The sequence below is a fragment of the Meleagris gallopavo genome, chromosome 1 (assembly GCF_905368555.1).
Source record: "Meleagris gallopavo chromosome 1, MGAL_WU_HG_1.1, whole genome shotgun sequence".
Taxonomy (NCBI): Eukaryota; Metazoa; Chordata; class Aves; order Galliformes; family Phasianidae; genus Meleagris; species Meleagris gallopavo.
In genome coordinates, this window is record NC_139404.1 from 62,697,193 (window position 1) to 62,721,414 (window position 24,222).

At 38.4% G+C, this 24,222-nt stretch overlaps 1 protein-coding gene and 1 long non-coding RNA gene across 3 annotated transcripts in view; one reads left to right on the forward strand and one right to left on the reverse strand.

Moving 5' to 3' along the window:
- Positions 1-465: 465 nt before the first annotated feature.
- Positions 466-24,222, reverse strand: part of LMO3 (LIM domain only 3) — a 60,654-nt gene continuing 36,897 nt past the window's right edge. For both annotated transcript variants that reach the window (XM_085230943.1, XM_085230937.1), the window contains exons 3-4: positions 13,308-13,433; positions 466-4,412 (exon numbers count right to left, since the gene is read on the reverse strand). In XM_085230943.1, coding sequence (XP_085087069.1) covers positions 4,307-4,412; positions 13,308-13,433 — 232 coding nt within the window. In that variant the 3' untranslated portion in view covers positions 466-4,306. The remainder of the gene's footprint in view (positions 4,413-13,307; positions 13,434-24,222) is intronic.
- On the forward strand, positions 4,535-6,541 carry LOC109367990 (uncharacterized). The gene is made up of 2 exons (XR_002115619.2): positions 4,535-4,639; positions 6,187-6,541. It is a non-coding gene; the product is annotated as an uncharacterized LOC109367990 (long non-coding RNA).

Here is a 24,222-nt window from a genome sequence, read left to right on the forward strand (position 1 = left end):
TAAAACACTGTTCTTATATACAGTACACACTTTGCTTTCTGTAGCTTGAATTGTTAAAGCTTTTGCTTTATTGAAACCACAACATCTTCAATGCCATAGGAGTTTTTTATTCATTAAACAACAAATGGCTAAATTGATAATTTAGTCTGACAACAGCAGCACAGTGGAAGCTTTCAGAAGAATCAGCTAAATGTATAAAATTATACCCAGCAATCACTACAGACCTTCATTTTTGACAAGATTTGTTCTAGGTACAGATGACTGTAAACTACCTACTGCTGAGAAAATTATAAGAAGCTGCTGTATATTATGTAGAAAAAAGCCTTTAAAGTATTTTATACAGGCTAAATCCTACCAGAGTCCCTGTTTGTTTGTTTCTTTTCCCCACGTTCTCCCTTCTCACTGACCACTTTTCAATCAATTTTCCTCATCTTACATGTAGGCAATTAGGAACACTTGAGGGGGTGGAGGATGAATTTTCTTTATTTACATTACATGAGCATAAATTTGAGCATTTGGGGGGAGGGGGGAGGTGGCAGGAAGAGGCATGAAGATATGCTTATATTTAAAAAAAAAAGTTAAGCAAGATAAAAATACAGTTAAGAAACAGATCAACTCAGCCCTGGTCACAGCTCCTGCAGAATCCAGGCCATCTTGATGCATTGCTAGTTGTAGTACAATAAGACACAGCATGTTATGATCAGCAAAGGAGCTTTCTACAGTTGAAAATCAAGGTTATAATAATTCTCCACGTGGCTTAAAAAACAGCAGCTCAAGAATAATAGTGTTGCGTTTTTTGTTGTTGTCGCTGTTGTTGGACTGGCTAAACTTAGAGATCTGTAGAGATAGAGTTAAAATACCCTAAAGACAGGAGATGCAAGTGGAAGCAATCTTGTCTGGCAAATAAGCATACACTGAACAACGGTCAGTAGCAGAATGTTTTACTATATACCAATGGAGCATGTTGACACGGACAGTGATGGAGAAGAAAAGCTAAGAGAAAAAACCCAAAGGAGTGGTCTGGGCTTCAATCAAAAAGATCAATAAGGCGGTCTGGCAGATAGTCTCTTTTAATATTGTCTTATGATATTATACTGTGGTGCTGTAAATGTTTCCATTAAATATATCAACTCCCAGCTATTATTTTAACAGCCAGGCAAGATGTAAGTTTGAAATACAGGAAAAAGTGTAATCAATCTTTGACCTATCTCAAATCTACATTTATATTATATCTCTGCATACTAATTCTAGATATGTAAATGATTAAGATACAGATGATCAGAGTGCTCAGAGCAATGCCATATGATCACACTGCAGCACTTCAAACATGCATATCAATGTTTTTTGATCCACAATTCAGCTAGGACTGATAGAACTCTGAGACTAATTTTTTTCCCTCTGTATCAGGACCACCATTCTCTTCTCCATATTGAGCAACATATCACAAAATGCACACGTGTATATATGAGTAACACTGCATGTACCAATGAGCTGCTATTTTCCCATTTCACTCTCTTCATTTACCCCACGCAGAGCTGAGCAGTTGCACTTTGTGGTCAAGTGCTACAGCATTTACAGCTCTGCTAGTATGTATTTACCTTCATCCCCAACAAATCTCTTGCAGATCAGATGGTTTTGGTGCTCTCCTACCTCGAATCCATGGTTATTTACTGCCCATATGAATGCTCTGAATTTCCCAGATTGTCCTAATGCTGCTAGTAACATTTTTACATGCATAGCTCTTGATTTTCTGTAGAGCTGAACTGCTTTACAAAAGCAGTGTATGTATTTAGCCCCACTTGGCAGATGGGGGCAACTGAGGCACAGAGAAGTTGAGTGACTTGCCCAAGCTTATAGCAAGTCAAAGATAGAACCAAGGTCCTTTACTTCCTATTCCCCAGCCCTATTTCTGAACCAGGGACTTCTATCTAGTCTGTAATCTACCAGAGGAAAGCTCAAATGAACTCTTTCTGGGTTCTAACTGGAATAAACAACAGTGGCTAAAGGAGAAAATTAGAATTGGAATAAAAATAATACTTTTCCCCTTTTAGACATCCTTACCTTCAGAGAGATGACAAGATGTTTATTGCACTTGAAGATTACCTGGGAGAGCCCAATAATACCTCTGCTGCATTGGTGCCTTAAAGACATTAAGATAGTTGAAGGGAATGGAAGAGAGACTTGTGGTGGGGAGGAAGAGAGTTCTCAAAGTAGGGCTAAATTTCATTTTAAAAGCTGTCTGAAACTATTTCTTCCAATTAGCAAGAACAGCCTGATGAGTCTTCATTTCTTGCTGGTCCTGTATAGGTAAAGCCAAGTTATGTGAGTCATGCTTATTTTTAAAAGGGTTCATAGCCAGAAACAAAACCACACAGTAACAACAGTCATTAGAACTAAATATCCATTTCTAACTCAATCCACCGTGCAGTGTACTCAAAACCACACACTAAAGGAGTTACCCCACTGCATTACAGCGTTTCTTTCCCCAACCCTAGAAAAAATATGTTGAAACAACGGGACAGGGAGAGCTGGGAAGGACAGCAGTGAACTTCAGCAAAGTTGAGCGTTCTCAGGCTAAACAAAAACAAGAGCTCAGCTTCATAGCAGCTTAGGATATTGGATGTTTCTTTTTCGTGTGTGTGTGTGTTGTTTTTTCAAATACAGGCTGTTTCCTGGTGAGCTAGATGACAGTGGCAAAGAGAAAGGAATTAAATAGGCGTGTAACAGCTTTTTAAACATTCATCTTGCTTTCCAATGCCAAACACCTGTAAGCTCTGTCAGGGGTATGAGCACTTAAGGACATCCTGCTGATGCAATAGCTTCATGGCTTTAAAAACACAGGTCCACCTCTCCTAGAAAATGGGCCGACTGGCGACAGGAGGTGTCAGCAATAATTCTACTTCAGTCAAAAAAGATTTTAATCGCCAATATTGATGGGACAAAACTGTGGGATGTTCTCAGGAACTAAGTACTTGTGGGGTTGACTGTGGTAGCCCTCACTTTCTGTATTGGTACTTCAAAGTTTTGTCCCATCTATATCAGCATTTAAATTACCTTCAGCATGCACTGAGGCAGGTCCCAGAGAGCAGCCACTCTCCTAGTGCCAGCTCAGGGTCCTTTCCTTGATGCAAATAGACCCTTAGAGGGGGCTGCTTACAGTGCCTTCTAGTTTAAGTATTTTCCAGGGTCTGCTGAGGACACAGACCTTGAAAACTTCAGAGTTAAACCCCAATTTTAAAAAAGAAAAATAATAAAATAAAAAAAGAGAGAGGAAAGAAAGTGGAACCCTATTGTATTTAAAAAAAGTAATAATTGAAATGCACATAAACAAAGTACTCTCCCTTTTCTCCCTGCCTTCAAATTAAATGTGCTCAGAAAAATAACATATATATTTATATATATATATATAAAATAAGATACCCAGAGGCACTGGCTTGCATTAGGACTTAATTTACAGCAAAATTAAAAACCAAATCCAGGCATTCTGAATGCCTGAGGGGCACAAAAGCAGCACCCAAGATCATTAACTTTTGTACCTTTTATAATATATCCCAAAACAGTCAGATTTCCTTTTCAAAATTTTCTAGTAAAATAAAAGTGCTCTTTGAGGAAAATCTTTGCAATTAAACAGCAGATGCTTAACCCCTGAAAAATAGAGGCTTATAACAGAAGTGCTGATAGACCCTTAACCATAGCATCAATAGCAGCAGGTGCTGCTAGAGTTATTAGCTTTCGAAATAGTTTTAATGTAAACCGTATTCTTAAGCTCTACGTGTAGCATAATGGTTGGGATTTGCTCTTTAATTCCTTTTACTAGAAAGATACAGCTCATTTAAAATAGCTGATAGATACAGAAAGCATAAATATACAGTAAGTTTAGACACTGATTGTACTAAATGCAACAATACAAAGAAGCAAACAGGAACACAAATGGTAACACAATAAAACTGTATTACATTTGTGCTTCAAATATTACAATACATTATATACAATAGTCCAAAATAAACATCTCATGCCAAGTGACACAAAAAGAAACAAACAAAAAACCCAAACAAATAAACCAAAAACCCCAAGAGCAAGCAAAAGAATCCAGCCGTATGTACAGTACCTTTTTAATTAACATTCAACTCTGAACTGGAGCAATTTTCACTACATACAGATGCAGTCCGCCTTTTATTTCACGCAACCATTCTGTCTCCCTATATCTACGCTATTCAGTAGGTTCCTGTGTCATTTCTTATATACATGTTGAGCAAAAAAGATAAAAGAACATAGTGCTTTGTATTCTTAACGGTGCGGCATCAGATCAGCGAACCTGGGGTGCATAACCTTCTTTCATCAAACCCTCCTCATAGTCTGTCTGGCACAGAATCATGTTGTTCTTCAGGAAAAATTTGTCTCCAACGCAAAATCTGAAATTACAATAAAAGCAAAAAATAAAGGTAGTTTGAGAGCGAATGATATGACAAAGTCTTAAACATAAGGAATGCACAACAAGTGTTCACGACTTTACTGTACCCACCACAGGCTCACACCTCCGCCGTCTGCTGCAGCACAGACAGACGGACCACGCGTGTCTGCCAGAGCTCAGAAAGAGGAATTGCCCTGGTAGCAGAATCCATTCCGTGCTTTCAAAAAGGTGTGGTGTGTATCAGTGCTTTTGCTTCCCCAGCCAAAAGCTTCATTCAAAGCCCACCGAAGAGTGTGGGAGTCTTGGATCAGGTCATCAGCAGGCAGATAAAACAGAATAAATAGCTAAGGCTACTGAGTTGAGTGAAAAGTAAATGTACTGCTTCCATACAAATCAGAAGGAAAACAAAGTGATCATATACAGGAGAATGCCCATCTGAGATGCATTATATTTATGTTGTACAGACACAGCAATAAGAATTTCTTATAATCCAGCTGAATATTTTATTAGAATTGATTTAAACCGGTGTTTCTGAGAACCTTTCCTAGTATAAAAAAAGCTTTCTACATATTGTGATGCAAACTAGAGACACATCCGCAGGTATGCAGAGAAACCTTTTTTTTCCTTCTTCCCTCCTGTAGCAATTGATTATAAATTTAGTCAGTCAGCTAACTACTTTCTCTCTTGTGGTATCAGTATACATAGCTTTTTACGCTATTATGTGCATCAGAATGATCCGATTGCTACAAAATGCTATGAATTATTTCATTTGATTTTCTCTGATGGGTAGAAAAATCACATAACGTTAGCGGTTAGCACTGCTGGCTGTCTGGCTTCAAACTTGGAGCAAAGTGGTATTTCCCATCTAAGCAGCACTCTTGAGCGTGAGGAGGCTCTTCACCAACACCTCAACCCTTCCCCCCAGCAAAGCTGGTGTTCTTGAAGATGCTTGGGGAACAAGTGAATAGGGCCAATGTATAGAAAAACAGTTTCCCTAGTGACTGCCTTGGCAAGGTTACATTCTTTTGTTTATGGTGAACTCTTCAGCTATAAAATATATGGGGAGGCACTGCTCACATTATTCCAATTAAAATGAAAGAAAGTAACCTAAATGAACCCCTTAACACTGATGTGAATAAATGAAACCAGTTTCTACCCACTAATTATGGATCTCACTACATAAAGTATTGTTTAATGTGTAACAGATTATAATGTCCTTTTTTGTATAATTTTCAAATGGTGACATCTTGGACACAATTAGGGTCAGATATAAATGCTTGTGTTGTTTACGGTAGATTTAACAACAGAGTAGCTATGGGAATAGCTGTATATGTATTTAATTGTAACAATTTAACCTTCACATGGTGGTGTCTGCCGTAGTTGACCCAGTAAAACTACGTAAATTACACAAGTTGACCTGCATGACCTCTGATAGTGGTCTCTCTTTATCAGATAGTCAATTCCTAATGATGTTCAAGCAGAAATCTTGGTGAATTGTCACAGATTAAATTGTGTATTGAAAGCAGTCCTTTAATGTTTTGTGAAGTTGGAGGTTTAAATGAGTAGCAGTTGGACTGATTTACATTTGTGAAGATTGGAATGCTAGACAAACAGTGAACCCATTTATTTTCCAACTGGGTAGCTTTGGAAATTTATCCTTATGCTAGCTAAATAGATAGAGGGAAAATAGTGTAATAAAAAAGTGGATTGAAAAGAATTAGCTCTGCTCTTAAAGGAAAATTGGTTTGTTTATTCGTGGACTTTTTTTTCTCTAGGATTACTGCCTGCTGCTGATGATGATTGAAAATCGAGATTATGGAATGATCCCCAAATCTTTAAGTTATTTATGGTCAAGACAGTTTTACAGAATTTACAGATTCCTTCTGTCCTTCCCACCCCAATCCTGGTACACTGGGCAGCCAATAACAGAAAAGTATTTTGGGGATACGTGGTGAAATGTGGTGAAATCCTTGAAGCAAACAAGTTCTTCGGGGGTTTCTCTAGTTTCCATCTTGTGTGTCCTTGTCCAGAAAAGTATTCCAGACAGAATATTTTTTGTGCATTTTCTTATATTAGGTCAATGACTCTTAACTAGTGCTAATACCTGAAGACGTTTCCCTCCCTTCCCCCCCCCAAAAAAAAAAGTCACATAAAAATAAAAATTCAATTAAAAAAATCCATCTTAGTTTCTCTTAAACGAACCTATAGATGAGTATAAAGCAGAGGAAATGAGGTATCATGGCAAATCAGCAACCCCACTGCAATTACCCCAACAACTACCGATGGAGCTCAAAGCTGAGATGCCCACCCAGAAAAGGCACCAACTCTAAACTGGGGATGTTATTCAGCTACATGCTTCTTTGTGATCCAGCGTAACATAGAGCTGATCAGCATAATTCGTTTAAAGTATTTAACCAATGGAAAAATACATTGCTAAATGAAGTCCACTTGCATGGCAGTACTTTTACAGACAGCATCTTACTGTATCACTTGCATCAAAATCCTGGCTGAAGGATTTTGTTTCTCAGCCACAGTTTGCACTAAAGTACACTATCTACATGAGGGAGTCAGGTTGCCTTTCCCAATAAAAAGTGTCAATGTGTTTTGCTTTTGCTATGTTAATATGTCGAGCCAGAAATGCTCTAGCTATGTCTACATGGCATTTGACAGCTCTATGCATGAGTGGCTTTAAACACACACAGTTCCACAAATCATTTACCTTCTGAGTGTGCAGCTGTCTTGCAGAGAGGCTGCCTCTGGCTTGCCCAGACTAGGCTAGGCTGTGTGATAACCTGTGGAGTGAGAGTCTGTCTGCATGGGAAGATGCTCTCAGGTTCATCTGGGGCTAGGTTTGCACACTGAGAGCCACTGTGCCTGGGGGTAAACTTGCTTCTTGCCATACCTGTGGGCCAAATTCTGTACCTACTTTCATACTGTGTAAACTCAGTGACCGAAGCACATTGTCCAATACCATGGTGAGACTTGTGTGTATCCCTGAGTACTAGATGTATGATTTACGCATTTATTAGGTGACGAAGAGGTTAGAACCAGGTGAAAAACATCTAAATGTGGCATTCTAGCTCCTGAGTACAATGAGAAAAGGCAAGGATACAGACAAAATGCAACAAATTCTGTCCAACGTGTTCCATACTTTCAACCGTATCTGACTCTGAAAACCAGATTTACTTTCTTCTGAAGTCAGAGAGCTAAATCTTGTAACTCCTTCAGACTGCTTTTGCACACGCCAGGATTTAAACCTGGATCAGGTTTAAAATGGAAGGGCAAATTCAAGCCTTGCCTTCCACCTCTGGTAAATGTTTTCGTCACAGAATTGACATAGGATGTAAATCAGGACACAATTTGGGCACATACATCAAACAGAGTCAAGGAGCATATTGAGATGCAACTGGGTTAGAAGTATATAATGAGGCAAGACTATTACTCTTCCAGCAGGCAGATGGTAGTCTTCAGCCTTCCCTAAAACCCTCACCCAATTTATTTAATAGGCATGCAGGATGAACGGGAAAAATATACAATAGGCTGCATTAACATGCCAGATTGGACTTACCCCCATACATTGATAATACCACTTTTGACATGACTGTGACATTAGTAGAATGACCATTATAATTAAGCTACATTCTAGAACTCCTGTCATATTTCACAATGGCAGAAGGAGGGCCATTTATATTACAAAATGACCTCTGTTATCACCTTGTTTGGAGGGGGTAGGTGTTCCTAGACTAATCAAAAGTAGTATAAAACTTCAATTTTGAAAAATAGCAATTTCACTGTTCAGAAAAGGCATTTAAGGAGAACTCACTACTGTCTGTCGTCTTTTTTGATGTACGGGGTGCATGTCAAGGTACTGAAAACTTAAGAAAGTGACAGAAATACTTCTGTGAACAAAGATGGCTGTGTGTGAAGTGTTCCTTCGTAATGCTGCATCTTTGTGGTAGACACAAATAAAATCTGGAAACATTTATTTGTTTTTCCTCAGCCCAGACTTACTCCACCCACATCCTTCCACTCTGCTTTTTACACTCAGGGATGTAACTTGTCTTCTGTTTGTCTTCCTTTCCTTTTTTTAAAAGCTAATCTGAGTTTCCAATATAACTCAAGTCAATGTTAATTTGTACGTAGCACTAGTAGAATTAAACCACTCTTGTATATCACTCAGTTCATTAGTCTGCACCCATGGTTTACTAATTTTAGTATTCTGTCAAAGAGTCCATTTATTATCAAAGGCTGGAAAGTGTAAGCTGTGACTGGATTTGTATATTTTTACTAGTAAGATGCACTACATATACACAGAATATATAGTGTAATGCACAGAACTGAACAGTTCAATTTACAGTGACTAACCTCAACGTGGTCTGTTTTTTATTTATTATTTTTTAAAAAACAAACATGAAGAATACATTAATTTTTATTCTAAATTTAAAGATAATAAATGAAAATAAACAGTACAGAGGTTTTCAGAATTTGTAAGCTGAACGCACAAACAAAAATCTAACACTGGTGTTTAAATAAGCACGTTCCTAGCATCACATTCTCCCCCACCTTGACAGAGAACAAAGGCAGCACTGTGAGGGCATTTTACATTTGATACCAGAAAGAAGTGTCTACAGCTACATCAGGACAGTGATTTGAATACGTATATAACCATTTTCAGCCCAGTGTCCATTAAAATAAAGGTTGCTTCAGATAGAAGGGAGAGCAGTTGATTTAAATGCCCCTCGGTGATAGCAGATGGGAGTTTTAAACCATACCCCAAGTTGACTTCAGAGGCAGACAAAAATTATGGCAGCAGTATGAAACAAGCTGCTAAAGCAGCTGCAGAAATTGAAAGGAAGGACGTCGAAACTCTGGAAAGTGGAAAAGCCAAAGGCAGACTGAGATCATTGCTGCAGTCAGAAGTGTCAAGCAAAGATGCAGCTGAGCCCACTTGCAAGATTTTCCACTCTATTTTGCCAGTCACACACATGCAAGCTGACAAAGTGTGAAAGGCAGTGTCTGTTTACGAGTTTGTTTTTCCAGTGGTTCCCATCTTTTTTCATTCTTTTTTTTTTTTTAATTTTCTGCAGAAATCAACGATATGGGGACTACTGCCAAAGTGAGGGGAAGTGCTTCTGTGGAGGGGTTTAATATGGTTACAGAGCAGAAAGGGAGCATTCGCACCACTAAGATGATTGTCACTAAGCTTTGCAAATATTTAGGAGATGAAAGAAGTTCAAATTAGTAAACAGGACAGAGACAAGAAAGATAATGGGGTGCTAAAACCTTTAGGCTGGGAGCAGAACAAAATCTCTACTGCTTTAAACATCAGTAGCAAGAAAAAAAAGAGGAAAATGTCAAAAACTGTCTGGATAGAGCAATTAGATAGCAGAGCTGAATAGCTTTATAAAATAGAAAATATGCCACGGTGTCTATTGGACATGGGACAGGACTTAGTGGCTCAGGAGATCCCTTACATGTGGAGTTCTGCCACATGATGTTCTCAGAGTACATCATATGAGACAACAATGTTTTCTTCTTACTCTGAATCTAGTTTTCAAGAGGCCAATAAAGTGGGACAGATACATTATGACTTAGTTCAGAGATGGAGTTTACGGCCCAAAAAGGGTCCCTTGAAAATGAGGGTCTAACTGCCATCCACACTGAAACTTGAGTGGTATGGTAAGATGCTCAAAAACATAAAGCAAAGAGAAGCTGTGCAGAAAAGAAGAAAAATGACAGAATCTTTCTCAAAAAGCACTGATGATGGGCAGTTTCACTCTCACCAGGCTAGAATCAACTGTCTGAACAGTGGGAATACAAGGGTCATGCCACGGTAAGCCTGAAAACCTGGCCATTCCGAGGATCAGTGTGATGTGAGCTAATATAATTAGTAGTTATTTTGGAAAGCAGGGAGCACTGGAAGGAACATAACCAGGGACAACTTGACAGGAGACATTCACCACCAGTAAACACAAAGTACTGAAGACTGAAGAAATTATTCAGTTTGCTTATGAACATTACACATGTTCTGTTCAGAAAATGGTAGACAGGAACTGTAAATCTCAAAAATCTCAAACACGGAGCTCAACAGAGAGCACTATAGGTTTTGCAGTAGTACTCCAGATGTGGTGTGCTTTTATCAGTATAAGGAACATCCCAAAGAAATTAAGGTTAGAAAATAAAGATGGTGAATAAAGTTAAACATGTACATCTGGCAATAGCTGGTGAGCCTTCCTAGTTTGGTTGGTGATTTTTCTATACTGCTGATGTGCTTGTAAATAAAAATATTTCTCTTCAAGAAATACCATGCTATGGATAGTGGCTGGAATGAAAGCGAAGAGCAGATCCAGGCAGTCAACTCAAGATTATTTTCAGTGCAAGGAGCAGCATGGAATAAAGAAACAAAACAAAACTGCTATCTTGTAAACCTATCCTCACCTGAAGTCTGATATTTGGTTTTAATTCCTCTGTCTCAACTAGAGGAAGAAAGAAGGCTGCTAAGAAGCACAAGAGAAATTATTAATGGCATGTTGACTGACAAAATTATTCAATTTAAAAGAAAAGAAAGATGTTTCATAGTAGAAAGATATATATAAAAATTAGTGGTGATGGGCCAGTGTCTAGCACTGATAGTTTCTATTTTTATTATGCAAGTAATGAAAAACAAAAGATTTAAAGCCATTTATTAATGAGAGAGTGTAGTCAGTGGAATGCCTTGCCAAAGGAACCACAGAGGAGCTAAGCTGGAGCATCCACAAAATAAGATTTATTACATAAAAACAAAATTAATTCTTCAGAGTGCCACTAGCTCCAAACTGTGAGGAAAAAAAGGTACCCTACAGGCAGCATGTTTTATTAGTATCCTTGAGAGCTATTGCATTATATTCAGGATTAGGGCTACTTTTGAGAATTTCTGAAATTCACTGAAAGTTCTAGAGCTGCCCCCTTTTGAGCAGGTGAATTTGATTGTATTTCAGGTAAATCAATTCCTACGTTCCCAATCTAAGGCTCTCATAAAACTATCCATTTGTCCAAATTACATGCAAAATAAAAAATAAGAGACTAGAAGGCTCACGGATGATATGGCTAAGAATTGTAAAACGTCCCTGGCATGCTCCACTTCAGAAACACCTTACAGCACTTCTCCAGTGGGAGTAAGTGGCGTTAGGGCAGAGTGTGACGCATACGAGCTGCAAAGTGAAATTGTGCATTAGTTCACACTTGTTTCAGTAAAGGAGGAATATTAAAAATAATCATGACAGCTTTGCTTTTTCAGGGCAAGAAAAAGAAAGTTCACTTCTTCAGTTCCGAGAGTGCTAACTATAATGAAAATCTTTTGTACTCAGGGTACCAAACATTGTCTGTTTTGCTTGACTGATGAAGATTAGCTGACTTCTTACATTAAAGAAGTTTGTCTTGTATGGGCTGAAGTGACAAGACAATAACTAAGTGCTAATTGTGCATAACCAACACTAAAGATATGCAGCCCCATTATGGCATGTAATAAATGAAGCGAACAACAGAAATATATTAGGCACTTTAATAATGATACTAGAATAGCGGTTTGCAGAAACGGATGTGAAGGGTTTAAGAAACGAAATCTAGTCAGATGTGTGAGTCTTGAGTGGGTACTACTGGGAGGCTCTGCCTGCCTTACTTAGAATACAGTCTTAGTTTTGTGGCAAGGCAAAATTGATATAGGACTTTAAACAGCATTACAACCTATAATTACTTTGCATTATTATATAGTTTAAGCAGTGGTTATTACTTGCCTGGTATTTTAATTTCCCATGCAACATGATGAAAAAGGTCAATTTGGTTTTTTTTTAAAGTGTGTAATTGTAGTGTGTTACAATTATTAGCAGCTGTACATTTTATAGTTCTTTAGGGATGTTTGATTTTTAAATGACTACAGTGTTAGAAAATAACATACTGTAGGACAAGGTGAGTTAGCAAAGCTTATTTAGAGCTGTATCTAGCTTAGTTGCTTTAGACTATTGTCTTCCTAATTTTTTGTTACTTCCTAGGAATGTGCATCTCATTTTTCTTCCCACTTGAGGAAAAAAAAAGAAAAAAAAAAAAAGAAAGAAAGAAAGAAAAAAAAAAGATTGCTATAAAATTCTAAATTGGATTATGTAATAACTGAAAAAACATAATGGGTACATTAAGGAGTGGACATAATTGGTTCTATCATTGCCTAGACCTCATAGAAGTCAACGGGAAAGCTGCTAGCAACTTCTCTAATAGGATTTAGCCATCACTCTGAATGTTACTACAGTGAGTTGCCCATAAATGCCTCTGAAAAATGCAGTTTTTATAATTTTACCATTTTTGACCTTTCATCTGCAACTGTATACATGACTCTTCGGAAAAAAATGTCTGGTTTGGATCCTTCTATAAGCTACAGTTAAGAGAGGAAGTGAAAATAGGGCATAGGAAGCCCAATGCTGCTACAGAGAAAATGGTGGGAACAACATCTTGTAAATTTAACTGACCACAGTCCTGTCAACAGGAAGAGACATAATGTAATTTAAAAGAAAAACGTGAGAAAAATGAAGAATTCATATGAAATTAATGCAATAGTGACAAATGATATAGCTCTTTCTTCTACAGCAAAGGATCTCAAAGTCCGTTATAAATATTAATTAATTAAACTTGACAGACAGCCTTTTGAAGCAAGAGGAAGCAACGTTATTCTTGTTTATTGGTGTGGGATTTGAGGCACAAGAAGTTTTCTGACCAAGGTCATAAAAGATGCTCTGCTTCAGACCCAGGGAAAGTATCCTGGTCTTAATCTTGGGCTTTCACTACTGGTAGATGCTTCCTCTTCACTTGAACGCACAATAGAGCCAAATAAATGCTTAATTTATGGAACAGACCCAATACATTCTCTTACCTCTGATTACAAAGTTGACACGCAAAACAGTCCAGGTGATAAACATTGTCCTTAGCTCTCATCACCATCTCAAAAGCAGGTATGAGCTTACTGCAGGCAGCGCAGTTTCCTGTAACGCCAAATAACCTGAAGATACAGAAAGACATTCCTGAAGATGCTTAACTGAAAAGAAAATCAGATTTTCATGTTCTAATCTTTGTTTCCCCTCAGTAGTTGCCTGGCCTTTGACTTACTTCCCAGCACAGCTCTCTTTGGAAAGCTGGTGGTGGTGCAAATCTGCCCAGTTTCCAATACAAAGGCACAGACCCTTTGTCGGAAGAGAGCCTAATGGAGTGGTGACAGCCTAATATCCCACCCAATGTGACGTTATTCTTCTACAGGTTATGCTGACCTTTCTGGGTAAAAGGAACATCTAGTTAAACTCAACAAAGAAACAGTAAACACATTAGGGATGTTACATAACTGTGCGGACAGGGGTCAAGCCGTTTGCATATGCGGGAAGAGTCTTCAGCTTGGATCGCGCCATTCAGACAAGAGCCACATAACCTTGGCTTTTGGTGTTATTTATTATTAAAACACACTTTAGCTAGAAAAGAAATAACACTTGAAAAAGCCAATATTCTTCGCATTTTTGACATCTAGTGCTAAAAGCTTTACCACTATTATTAAAAGAACATTTTATGAACAAGTCATTTAAATCGTCAGAAAGCATTAGCGGTTCATGCACCTTACAACCTTATACCGTAGTTATTGCTATGATTATGTTATTCAGGTAGCACATTAAAGTAAATGAGGCTGTAAACTATATATAGTCACATCAGGAGTAGAAGTATAAAATACTGTAAGAACAATATGAAATGCTGTTTTTGCCAGACATCTATAGAATTTTTTTTAAATTCTCTTTGTTAAAGATTTTCAATACTTTTCAAGTGGGTGTATTACAAAAAAGTTGCACGTATGCATCCTTTTGTAACATAGAAGGATTATAATGAACAAGAAAAATATGTTAGCTCTACATGGCAGCAATCTTTGAAACTAAGTTTATTTAAACTACTTAATAGTTGTGATGGATTATTAAAAGTAATGCTCTGCTTGTGCATAGCAGTTAATGCTGTTTTTAACTATGAAGCACACTAGATGAAAACGCCACATCTGCCAGTTTTCTTTTTTTCCTCAACATCAGGCTGACAGCAGAAAAATATAATGGCTCTCAAGGGAAACACCAAATTAAAAGCAGTTCTAAACTAATGAATTCAAAAGTGCTCTGTAGAAAATTCAGTTTGGTAACATAAAAATGAACGCAGTTTTTAATCACATCCCTCCATTTTACTGAATTTCATGGGTTATCAACAAGCCTACTTAATTCCAAATCTTTTCACCTTCTGCTTCTACTCAGGATGTGCTTTCTGCATAATATGTGTTGCTTACTTTTAGAGCCGCAGCCCTCTCTCCTGTCTGACCTGCTGGTCACCATCATCCCCAGACAGAAGGTCTACAATCAGGCCACCACCACCAGCTCTTGTTAGAATGGCTCAGTTCAACTTCTAGTTCCATAAGCCCAGTCACTAAAATTATAGATTACTTAAACAGATTATAAATATTCCCACTGTAAAATCATAGAATTGTTTGAATTGGAAGGGACCAATTAATGTCATCTAGTACAACTCCCCTGCAACGAACAGGGACACTTACAACCTCTGTTCCAGTTCTATTTCCATCATACATGGGTTTTGCCAAGGCTGCCTAAGACCCCCAGCCTTTCATTCTTCATTTGAAGGGCAGAGGACTTCAATGACCTTCACAGCTGTGTCTGGCTTTGCACTAGGAAAGACTAAACCCACCGATGAAAGGCCCAGCTGTTTCCCACATGTCTATACAGAAAACAGTGCAAGTTTATTTGTATGAGGAAAGCACACCAAGTTGCAAAAGGTTCTTCGGAACAACAACACTTGAGGAAGGTTCCAGTGACTTCCAGCTGAGCACAGAGGGGTCAGCAAGCTGAGGTGCAAAAACCTGATGCTCGAGATGCAGACCAAACTCTTGACTGGAGGGGGTGCTAGGTGCAGGTGTATCTCCTACAGTCATGTTCAGGTGAGAGTGGGGAAGCCCATCATGGTTAGAACTACAGATCAGTGAAACAACAGGGGAAGTCATTCAGTAGCATGAAAGATGGAGATTTACTGCCCTGCAGCCCACTGTGTGCAGATTTCCCCCTTTCTCAAATCAGAGACCACCACAAGAGCTGCTTCAGCCAAGAACCAACTATATTAAAATTTTTCAATTACATAAAGGAAAGGAGGCCTTCCTTGCCATTAGTTCTTCCCCACCACATGCAAAACAAACAAGTGAGATTTATATTAGCTATTGTTAATTTTGGATAAAGCTGTTTATATGAAGAACATAGTTTTCTCCCATTAATAATAATAATAAAAAACCCACAATGCCATTTTGAAATTCTGGACATAGTTTCCCCCAATTTCAATTGCTCTCGCTCCCTGAGCATTTATCAGCTACCTGATTAGAATTTGTTTCCACACAAACCATTGATCATCAGCCTATTACTAGGCAAATGACAGTTAATTACCCACTACATTAACCACTGGGACCTGAGACCTGCTTCTGCTGCCATCAGTCAACATGATAAATGTGGCAAGTTCAGTAATGCATGGCCAGCCCTGAGCTGCCTGCTATAGTGTGAACAACCCTCAATCTCACTTCCAGGCCCAGGAAAATCTATGGCAATCTGCATAATTACAAGCTCTGGGTTAATAACAGACAAATGATTTGTTGCATCTAAACAAAGTCCTTGGAATGGGCCTGGTCTCCTGTGGCTGCCCGGGCTGCTGTTGTGCCACCACCGTACTTCCCGCTACGACGCGCGCGAAACAGAGCCCTGACGCTGTAGCCTTCCAATTTGTTGCCCTCCAATTTATGGATTCTGCATATGTGATTTTTAATCATTAAAGAACTCTTGAAGCAATATTATCTTAATTATTCTCTGCTGTAACCAGGGAATTAGGCTTCAGATAAAATTTTCTTCTTCTGTGCACTTTCCCTGCCTCGCTGGAGGCTCCATCAGTTTTCATCTACACCTGGACTCTGAAATTCTAATGATGAATTATTGCCCCTTTTCCTAAGAGGGCGAACCTTACAAGGGAACATTTTACTGAACTGTCAGCTCACAGACTGAGTGCGGAGATGCGGAAATCTGATCTAATTTACTGCAAAACGATGCATTTGTTAGACTTTCTCCTCAGTTTTGTCTAAGGAGCAAGAGATCAGCCATGAGCCACCTTCTTGTGCTCCTTTGCACTGGCATATGTTCACTTGACTTTTCATACACTGCTTTGTTTTCCTCCACTTTTCAAACTTGTTACATGAGCCAGTTTCTAAAACATACGGGTTTTACTCCTGGAAGGAACAAATGGATTCTTGACAGGATCTTAGCTGGAGATGATGCACTGAGCTACAGTCTCTTGCTCTTACAGTCTCTGTTTTACCAAAAGAATGTCAAGGATTTCATTTCTGCTCAGTACTCACAGCTGCCAGGTATCATTTTGAGTTTTATTTACCATATTTTCTAGGGTCAAACAATGCTTAAACTCACTCCTTTCACATCTACTTACAGGTAGTTAGAATGTGACCTAGTTACCTCAGCAGATTAGAACACCAATTCTCACTGACTTCATGAAGCAATAAAAAGAGCTAAAAATGTAGAAGTGCAAGGATTTACCTTTTCTCCTTATATTCTGAACCTACCTCTGAAACTTTATTCTGTACATACACCACAATGAGATAAGAACAATCAGCAACAGCAAACGTATTGACTCTTCATGTATTTGAGCGGTATAGAACATTCTAAAGAGAGCTAAAAAATGAAAGATGCAAGAGCTCTTCGCAAAGAAACCCAAACCTGACAGCTTGAGCAACAAAAAGTGTGATTAAGGACCATGCTATTGATTCTGCTTTGGTAGGTTTACTAAACAGAAACCTGAAGGTTAAGTACTGATAGATGAGAAAAAGGAAAAAGTTAGGAGGGAAAAGAAAGAATAGACAGCAAAGTGCAGAGAAACTGAGGAAACCACTCTATACCTATGAGGTATTTGATTTCTAGAGGGACACAGTTCAACCATATGAACACCAATTTCCATCCACTTCTACAGACTTTGGGTGAGGCACCAAGCATGAAGGGGGGACCTGGTTCTCACTATTAGTTTAGAAATGCCGTGTAGCCAGGATAGCCAGTTTGTAGTAGGAGTAAAAATCATCTCTTTGCACAATGGAAAATGAAAGAGAAAAAATATCTTGAGATTCAAGAATGACAAAGCTAACATTAAATGGAATTTATCCTGTGGCACAGTAATTATGGATAGTTTCACATGGCTTCAAATTATTTTTCTTCTCATTCCCACTACCAGGTTAACTAAGTTCATTAGGGAAAAATATATATGGTAACTGAATTCTAAGACTGCCTTTGCCACTAGCTGATTGGGTGACCTGGAAACTCACTTAATTCTGGTCTCAGTTTATTCCCTACAAGCAGATGAGACCTGATCCTCACACTGAAATATCCCTGCTAGAAACAATTTCTATAAAAATTGAAACAATACTTTCAAATCTCTGTTCCTCACAGTGCAGGGAGGAATCAAAATAATACACACACTGTTTTAAATGTAATCAGACATGTAGTGAAATAGACAATCAGTAGGCATGTGTATTATTCAGGATTTCAATTCAAGATGCTTGTACCGAAAAAAGGAACTTGGCCCTTAGCAAAAATTTCAGACAGTGTGAGATTCTATTTGGAGAAGCATAAAACCACATAAAAGAACCTAAAAGTTAATGAGTGTGAGAGAGAAAGTTATCTAAGTATCTAGATTACAAAGCATACTGAAAAGCTTAGATTTAGAGAATTTGTAATATCTACATGCTGAATATTATTTAGATTATTAGGTGGAGATTTTTTTAGAACTAAGTGATGTGGGGACACAAGTACTACTGGCTTTAAATAGATTATAATTCTCTTCCCACAAGATATTTTTGAAAATCCTCCCTGTCAAACTGCAGAGAAAGGCAAGCGGGTAAATTTGTCCCACACGCGTTTATATGAATGCCTGGAAAACTTATTTCACTCCCACCCATCCTCAGTTTTCTCTGGACAAACTTTCTAAAAGCTCACTGAAAATGAAAAGTGCTTCCAGCCAATGAGAACCCCACTTTGCCTACTACAGTTAAACCAGGCAAGAGCAGATGGAACTAGAGAACAGAGCTCCTACCCAGCCTGCTCATTCACAGACCTCCTAGCTCCCCAAAAAGCCAGTAAAAACTTCAGGTGACTTTGCTTGAATTAACTCTGTTCCACTAATTAACAGCAGGCAGGAAGCTGGAGACTACTTCAAAAGGAACGAAAAAGGAGACACTGGACAAAATGACCACTTCTGAAACAACTTTCCATTCTCATCTGTATCCTCATAACTGGCTTATATATCCTTGTTATCCCTACCATTTTAAGTCATTTCCTGACAAAATTGGGGTGTCAAAAGAGGGAAACACTACAAAGTTGCAAGCCAGGACACTCAGTAGATCTGAGCATGGAGCCTCCAGCTAGATTTCCAGCACTCCCCAGCTGCAGGAACAGTGGCCAGATTTTCATTGAGCTCAGCATTCTGGGTGCCAAATTATTTTAGAAAATGTAAAATCACAAGTGTTATAATGTGGGAGCAGTTAGATAACACAGTCCTTATTTAGATGCCTATCCAAACTATCTAAAAACATTGTCCTTGATGTTATACACTGGAAAGAAAAAAAAAAAAAAAAAAAAAAAAAGGAAAAAAAGAAAATGGTCAACGAAGTATAAGTGTTTTAAGGAAGGCATTCATACACAATTGCTGAAGTGTGCTTTAAACATCTACTAAAATCAAAGGCTGATTCAATTTTTGCCTTGTTTGGTAATGCTGTGAAAAGAGGGCTGCTTTGCCAAATTAGAGCAGAGAAGCTTTTTCTACCTAGGCACCCTTTGTTTTATTTCAAAAGCAAACTCACACATTGCAGAATTAACTTGACATTGGAAGTATGCTGACATTCATAACACTGTTTGCAAAGATCCCCAGCATGTCCCACCTGAAAATACAGCTCCCTTTTGCTGAGGGCAAGCTGGGGTACCTCTCCAGAGCCCCTGCTTCTGAAAATTTGCATTGGTTGGTAGCTGAATTGTGGGCAGATGGAGATGCCACAGTAGGGCATGACTGCAGCATCACAACACTGTGACATGCCACTTGTCTTAAAGTATTCTTCTTTTATGTTTAGATAACCTGGGTATGTGAGCAATCCCATACGACCTTGGATACACTGTGTTAAATGTGTAGTACTTGTCCATCTGTAGCACAATACTCAAAACTGGAAGTGCAAACCACTCTAACCTGAAGCTGCTGTTTCTCATCCATCCTACCATATATGAAGAAGAAAACAATTGTGTTCACTATGAACTACAGTAATTAGATTTTTTTTTTTTTTTTGGTTCTTTTGCACCCAAGCTTTATGTACTGTCCTCATCACCATGGATCTTAATTTAATGTAGCTGAGACATTTCTCTTAGCACAGGCTTCCAGTCTGCTCCATCTGTGTAGAACAAGCTATTTGCCAAACCCTGGCCTGCGCTTGTTGAAGTTCTTGAAACCAAGCATTTTTATTTTTTTTTTCTGTGCAGACTGTGTGAAAGAATTCTTTATGTAAAGCTAACATGGATGAATTTCATTTTCAAACACCTCTAAACCAGACATTCAAAACAAAATATAGATTTGTTTCTATATCCTTCCCTAATTAGGTTATTTGCGTTCTGTGAAACAATTTAAGCTTTCATTTCAAGCAAGCCTTAATTTTGGCTCAAAAAATCTGAAGCATGACCAGACATAATTGATGTAATGCCACTTCTCTATAAGCTATAGTTTGAGAAAGCTATCAAAGGTGGGTATTTTGTTGTTTGGTCAACGGAGTGTTAACTCCGAAGCCTAAATCACAGAACTTTAAAAAGCCCTTGTTCATCTTAGCCGCAAATATAGCCACATCGTTTATGTCACAGTCTGCTACCTTGTCCCTTCACTCATGCAGCCAGATCATCAAATTTTCAGTCTAAAGCTAAAATGAATTTTAACAAGTATTCCAGCCTAATTTACTGTCTGTTTTTAATAAAGTTATAATTTTGTTTCATTTTAAATTTTCTTTAGCCACTCGCGTTGACTCAGATGAAAAGCAAGGATGATTGTGCGCAGTGCACAATGATCTATGTCTTATATTGTGGAAATAAATTCAAGTTAAAAATGACCTCCCAATGCACTCAGAGCTCTGCTTTGCACCACCACTCATGCATCGTGACATCCTTAAACTTCTACCAGTAAGTCAACATCAATATTACATCCATTTTTACAAAGCAACCATATAAACTTCATCTTTCTACACACGCTTTACTTTAAATCACGCATATAAATCCATCCACATGCACAGGCTGAATCTAAAAATTTGCAGATACTCAGCTGACATATTTTCATTGTCAAACTCGAGCAACTTAAAAACAAATTTAATGCCCCATCTCAAATAATAAGAAGAATGCACTATCCCAAAATGGTTCCTATCCTAAGTCTAACTGGCACTGAACAGTTCTGTGGTTCCAGACCAGCAAAAGTTCTGCAACCATGTCTGCGTGGCACTTCACCAGTACTAATTAGTCAATATCCCAGCTAGCTTGCCACTTACACTGCCACTTAGATGTTTCTGCACAGTTCCTGGATTTGAAGGCTCGTCTGAGGCCTTGTGCCATATACTGTATGACCTGGTGTTGTCCTGTGCCACATCTATACCTTTTGGCTCTAAGAGAGCACCAGTGGACTCATTTTGCCACATGCTCTCCCTTCTTCATACCCAAACAAAAGATCTTGAAGATGGTTCAGTGACAACAAGATTGAAAAGGACAGGCTGGAATCAGGGGATCTGCAGGGATGACCTCAGCTATGGTGCCTACAGGACCATGTTCACTTGCCACATGGATATACTGCTCATGCAGCCAGCATCCTTCCTCATGATAAGGCCATGAAACTGATGGCATTAGGAGATGCAGGTGATCTGCAATCCCCTCCAGGAGCAAACCACTGCAACATGGACTTGGGGAATTCTGACTTGCCTACAACTGCATATAGTTCCATGCTGCTGCTGAGGAAGCAGAACTCGAGAGACACTTTCAAGATGCATTTCAGATTCATCTCCCATATACAGAGCTAAGCAGGAAAAAAAAAAAAAAAAAAAAAAAAAAAAGCATCTTTTAGAACAACTGCTGAAGGAGAGATCTGGGAAGAAAAGGAACTGAATGAAAAAGCACCCTGATGAGCAGTGGCCAAGCTCCTATCATTTCCCAACAACTCCATTATTTCCCCAGTGACTAAGGAGAAAAGGTCTAAGTGGTGCATACAAAGCTAGCCCCTGGAGGGGAGGGGAGGGAAGGAAATTAAGGTACAAATATATAATTAGCTGCCTAATGTGAGGGACAAACCTAGACATTTTTCATTTTGCCCCAGAGGTGACTGAGAATGCAGAACCTCTGGGTAAGAAATCAATGCGCAGACTGTCAGGTAAATACATGCTGAAATAGAAGTGGGGGGTAAGTTAATAGTTCTATGAAGTCATATAATAAAGTCTATAGTTCTTTCATCAGCGAAGTGAACAATGCAGTCACTGTGTTTCTCCCCTGGTGTAACAGCAAAGACGGTTGCTAGACTCTGAAAATAAATTATGCCATGCTTTATTAAATGGTAAACAGCTGTTCCAGCCACAATACAGCACATGCTAATTGAAGAATGCCTTAAGCAGTCTTCTAATAAAAGGCTTTTAAGAGTTGGAGAGGAAAAAAAAAGGCAGCATCATGACAGACTTACTATCATGGATTCCCTTAGTTAAAATTCAACACATGGGTCATTCAAGGTGAGAAGTATATTCTGAGAGAAGAACTACAGTAATGAACATTTAAGAATCATTAGCAGGCTCTTTCATGCCATGATGCTGTAGGCAAAGATGTGCTTAGGTAGGAAGTGCAGCCACAAGGTTCTCATTGTGTTTCTACATCTTGTTTGGCCAGGAGATATGTATCCAGGAACACAAAAAACATGCAGAAAGAATTGCTCTTTATAAGGTGGTGACCCCCAGCCCAGAAACCTCAAAACCTCATGGGAATAACCCTAGACATTTTGGCAGAGAATGAGCTGTGATATGAGCCATAAAAAAACATTCATAAAGCAGACAGAGGATAATAATGTGGCAACATGAGCTCCATGCCAGCAATTCTTCCCAAGCAGGTATATTGCTGTAGTTAGGCAGATTCCTGACCTTAGTGCCAGCCCGGCTCTGTCAAGCTGAAAAGGTATTCAGTGCCCTGCAGTTGTGAGAGGGGCCATTAGCAATGCTGAAGCAGAGTCATTTTTTTACGTTAACAGGTTAATGATGAAAGTCAGTAGGGAATGTGAGTCAATGTTTAGACTGGGGAAAAGAAGTCTCCATGCCCAGTCCCCGCACTACCTTGCTAAGTGGCCTTGCTCAAATATTCTCTCTTTGCACCTCAATTTTCCCATCTTTACTTTACATTAAAAGGACAACAAGAATCTTGGTGTGCAGAAGTCCCTTAAGAGCCCTGAATGATAACTATGATGAAAAATATGTACTTGCAGCAGCTACTCACTGATATAAGCAGAAAGAACTGCTCTTTGTAAAGTAGTGATCTCTAGTCCAGAAACCTCAAAACCTCAAAGTCCAAGAACAATAGTCTTGGTACTTAGACTACAAGACATCCGCTTTCTGGAAAACTGCTCGTAGAGCTAAACTAGATGTGCATGTGCGTAAAATAAAAATACCAAAACAGCTGTACAGGAGATAATAATATGGGACAAAGTTGTGGTTTCACCATTTTACAACAGAATAATTTCTTCTCCCACAGTTGGAATTACTCCATTCTGAAAACTACTGTAAGATGAGTGCTGCATGGTGAGTGAGAAGCTTCTTTTTTAATGTTTGCAATAAGCAAATGCTTAGAAATTAGGAAAAAGGATGTGCGTCAATCCATTAGACGGCATGCAAATAGTTCATTCTGTTCATGTAAAGCATATGATGCGCTTGCAAAATCATGCAACAAAGCGATGGTTTAATAGAACTGCTCTTCCTATAGAAATGGAAACAGGTGAAGTTTTCCTTGGACTATGTGAACATTTCTTTCATAAATAAAAGCTGCAGTATCCAAGGTATTTCCTTTGTTGTGTCACCTTTAGGACTTACTATTTGAAGTATTCCATTGAAATGGCTATGCTCTGCTCAGTGTTTAGAATTTTAAGTAAAACCTTAAACAGTTACAAATCAAAGCATCACAGTACTTTGAAGAAGCACATACACGATACACATCATATACTGCATGCATATGCATTGCTGCTATCTATATATCATCAACACAATTGCAAAAATATTACAGCTTTGGGGAAAATATTTTGAGCAAAATATAAACATTAAAATCATTATTTTAAAATAATACCATTTTCAAAACTCAGATTTCAGCATATTTAGGGCTGGTTCTAGAAGTATGCTTTCAAAACATGTCACATTCTGAGATAAATATCCACAACAATTTTCTGGCATTAACCCAGTTGTTTCAGTTAATACTGCACTAAAAATAAGTTGAATGATCCACTGGAATAAAACGTACTGACCAAATAATTGCAAATAATATATATTTTTTTCTCCCATGTATTTATTAAATTGTTCAGCTTTTAAGATATCGATATTTACACCTGCATCTGCTGTTACAGCCTCTTCCATGCTCCATACGATTTTTGTTTCTCTTCTGAAAAGAACGCTTGATGAAATTCTGCAGAATTCTGTCTCACTCAAA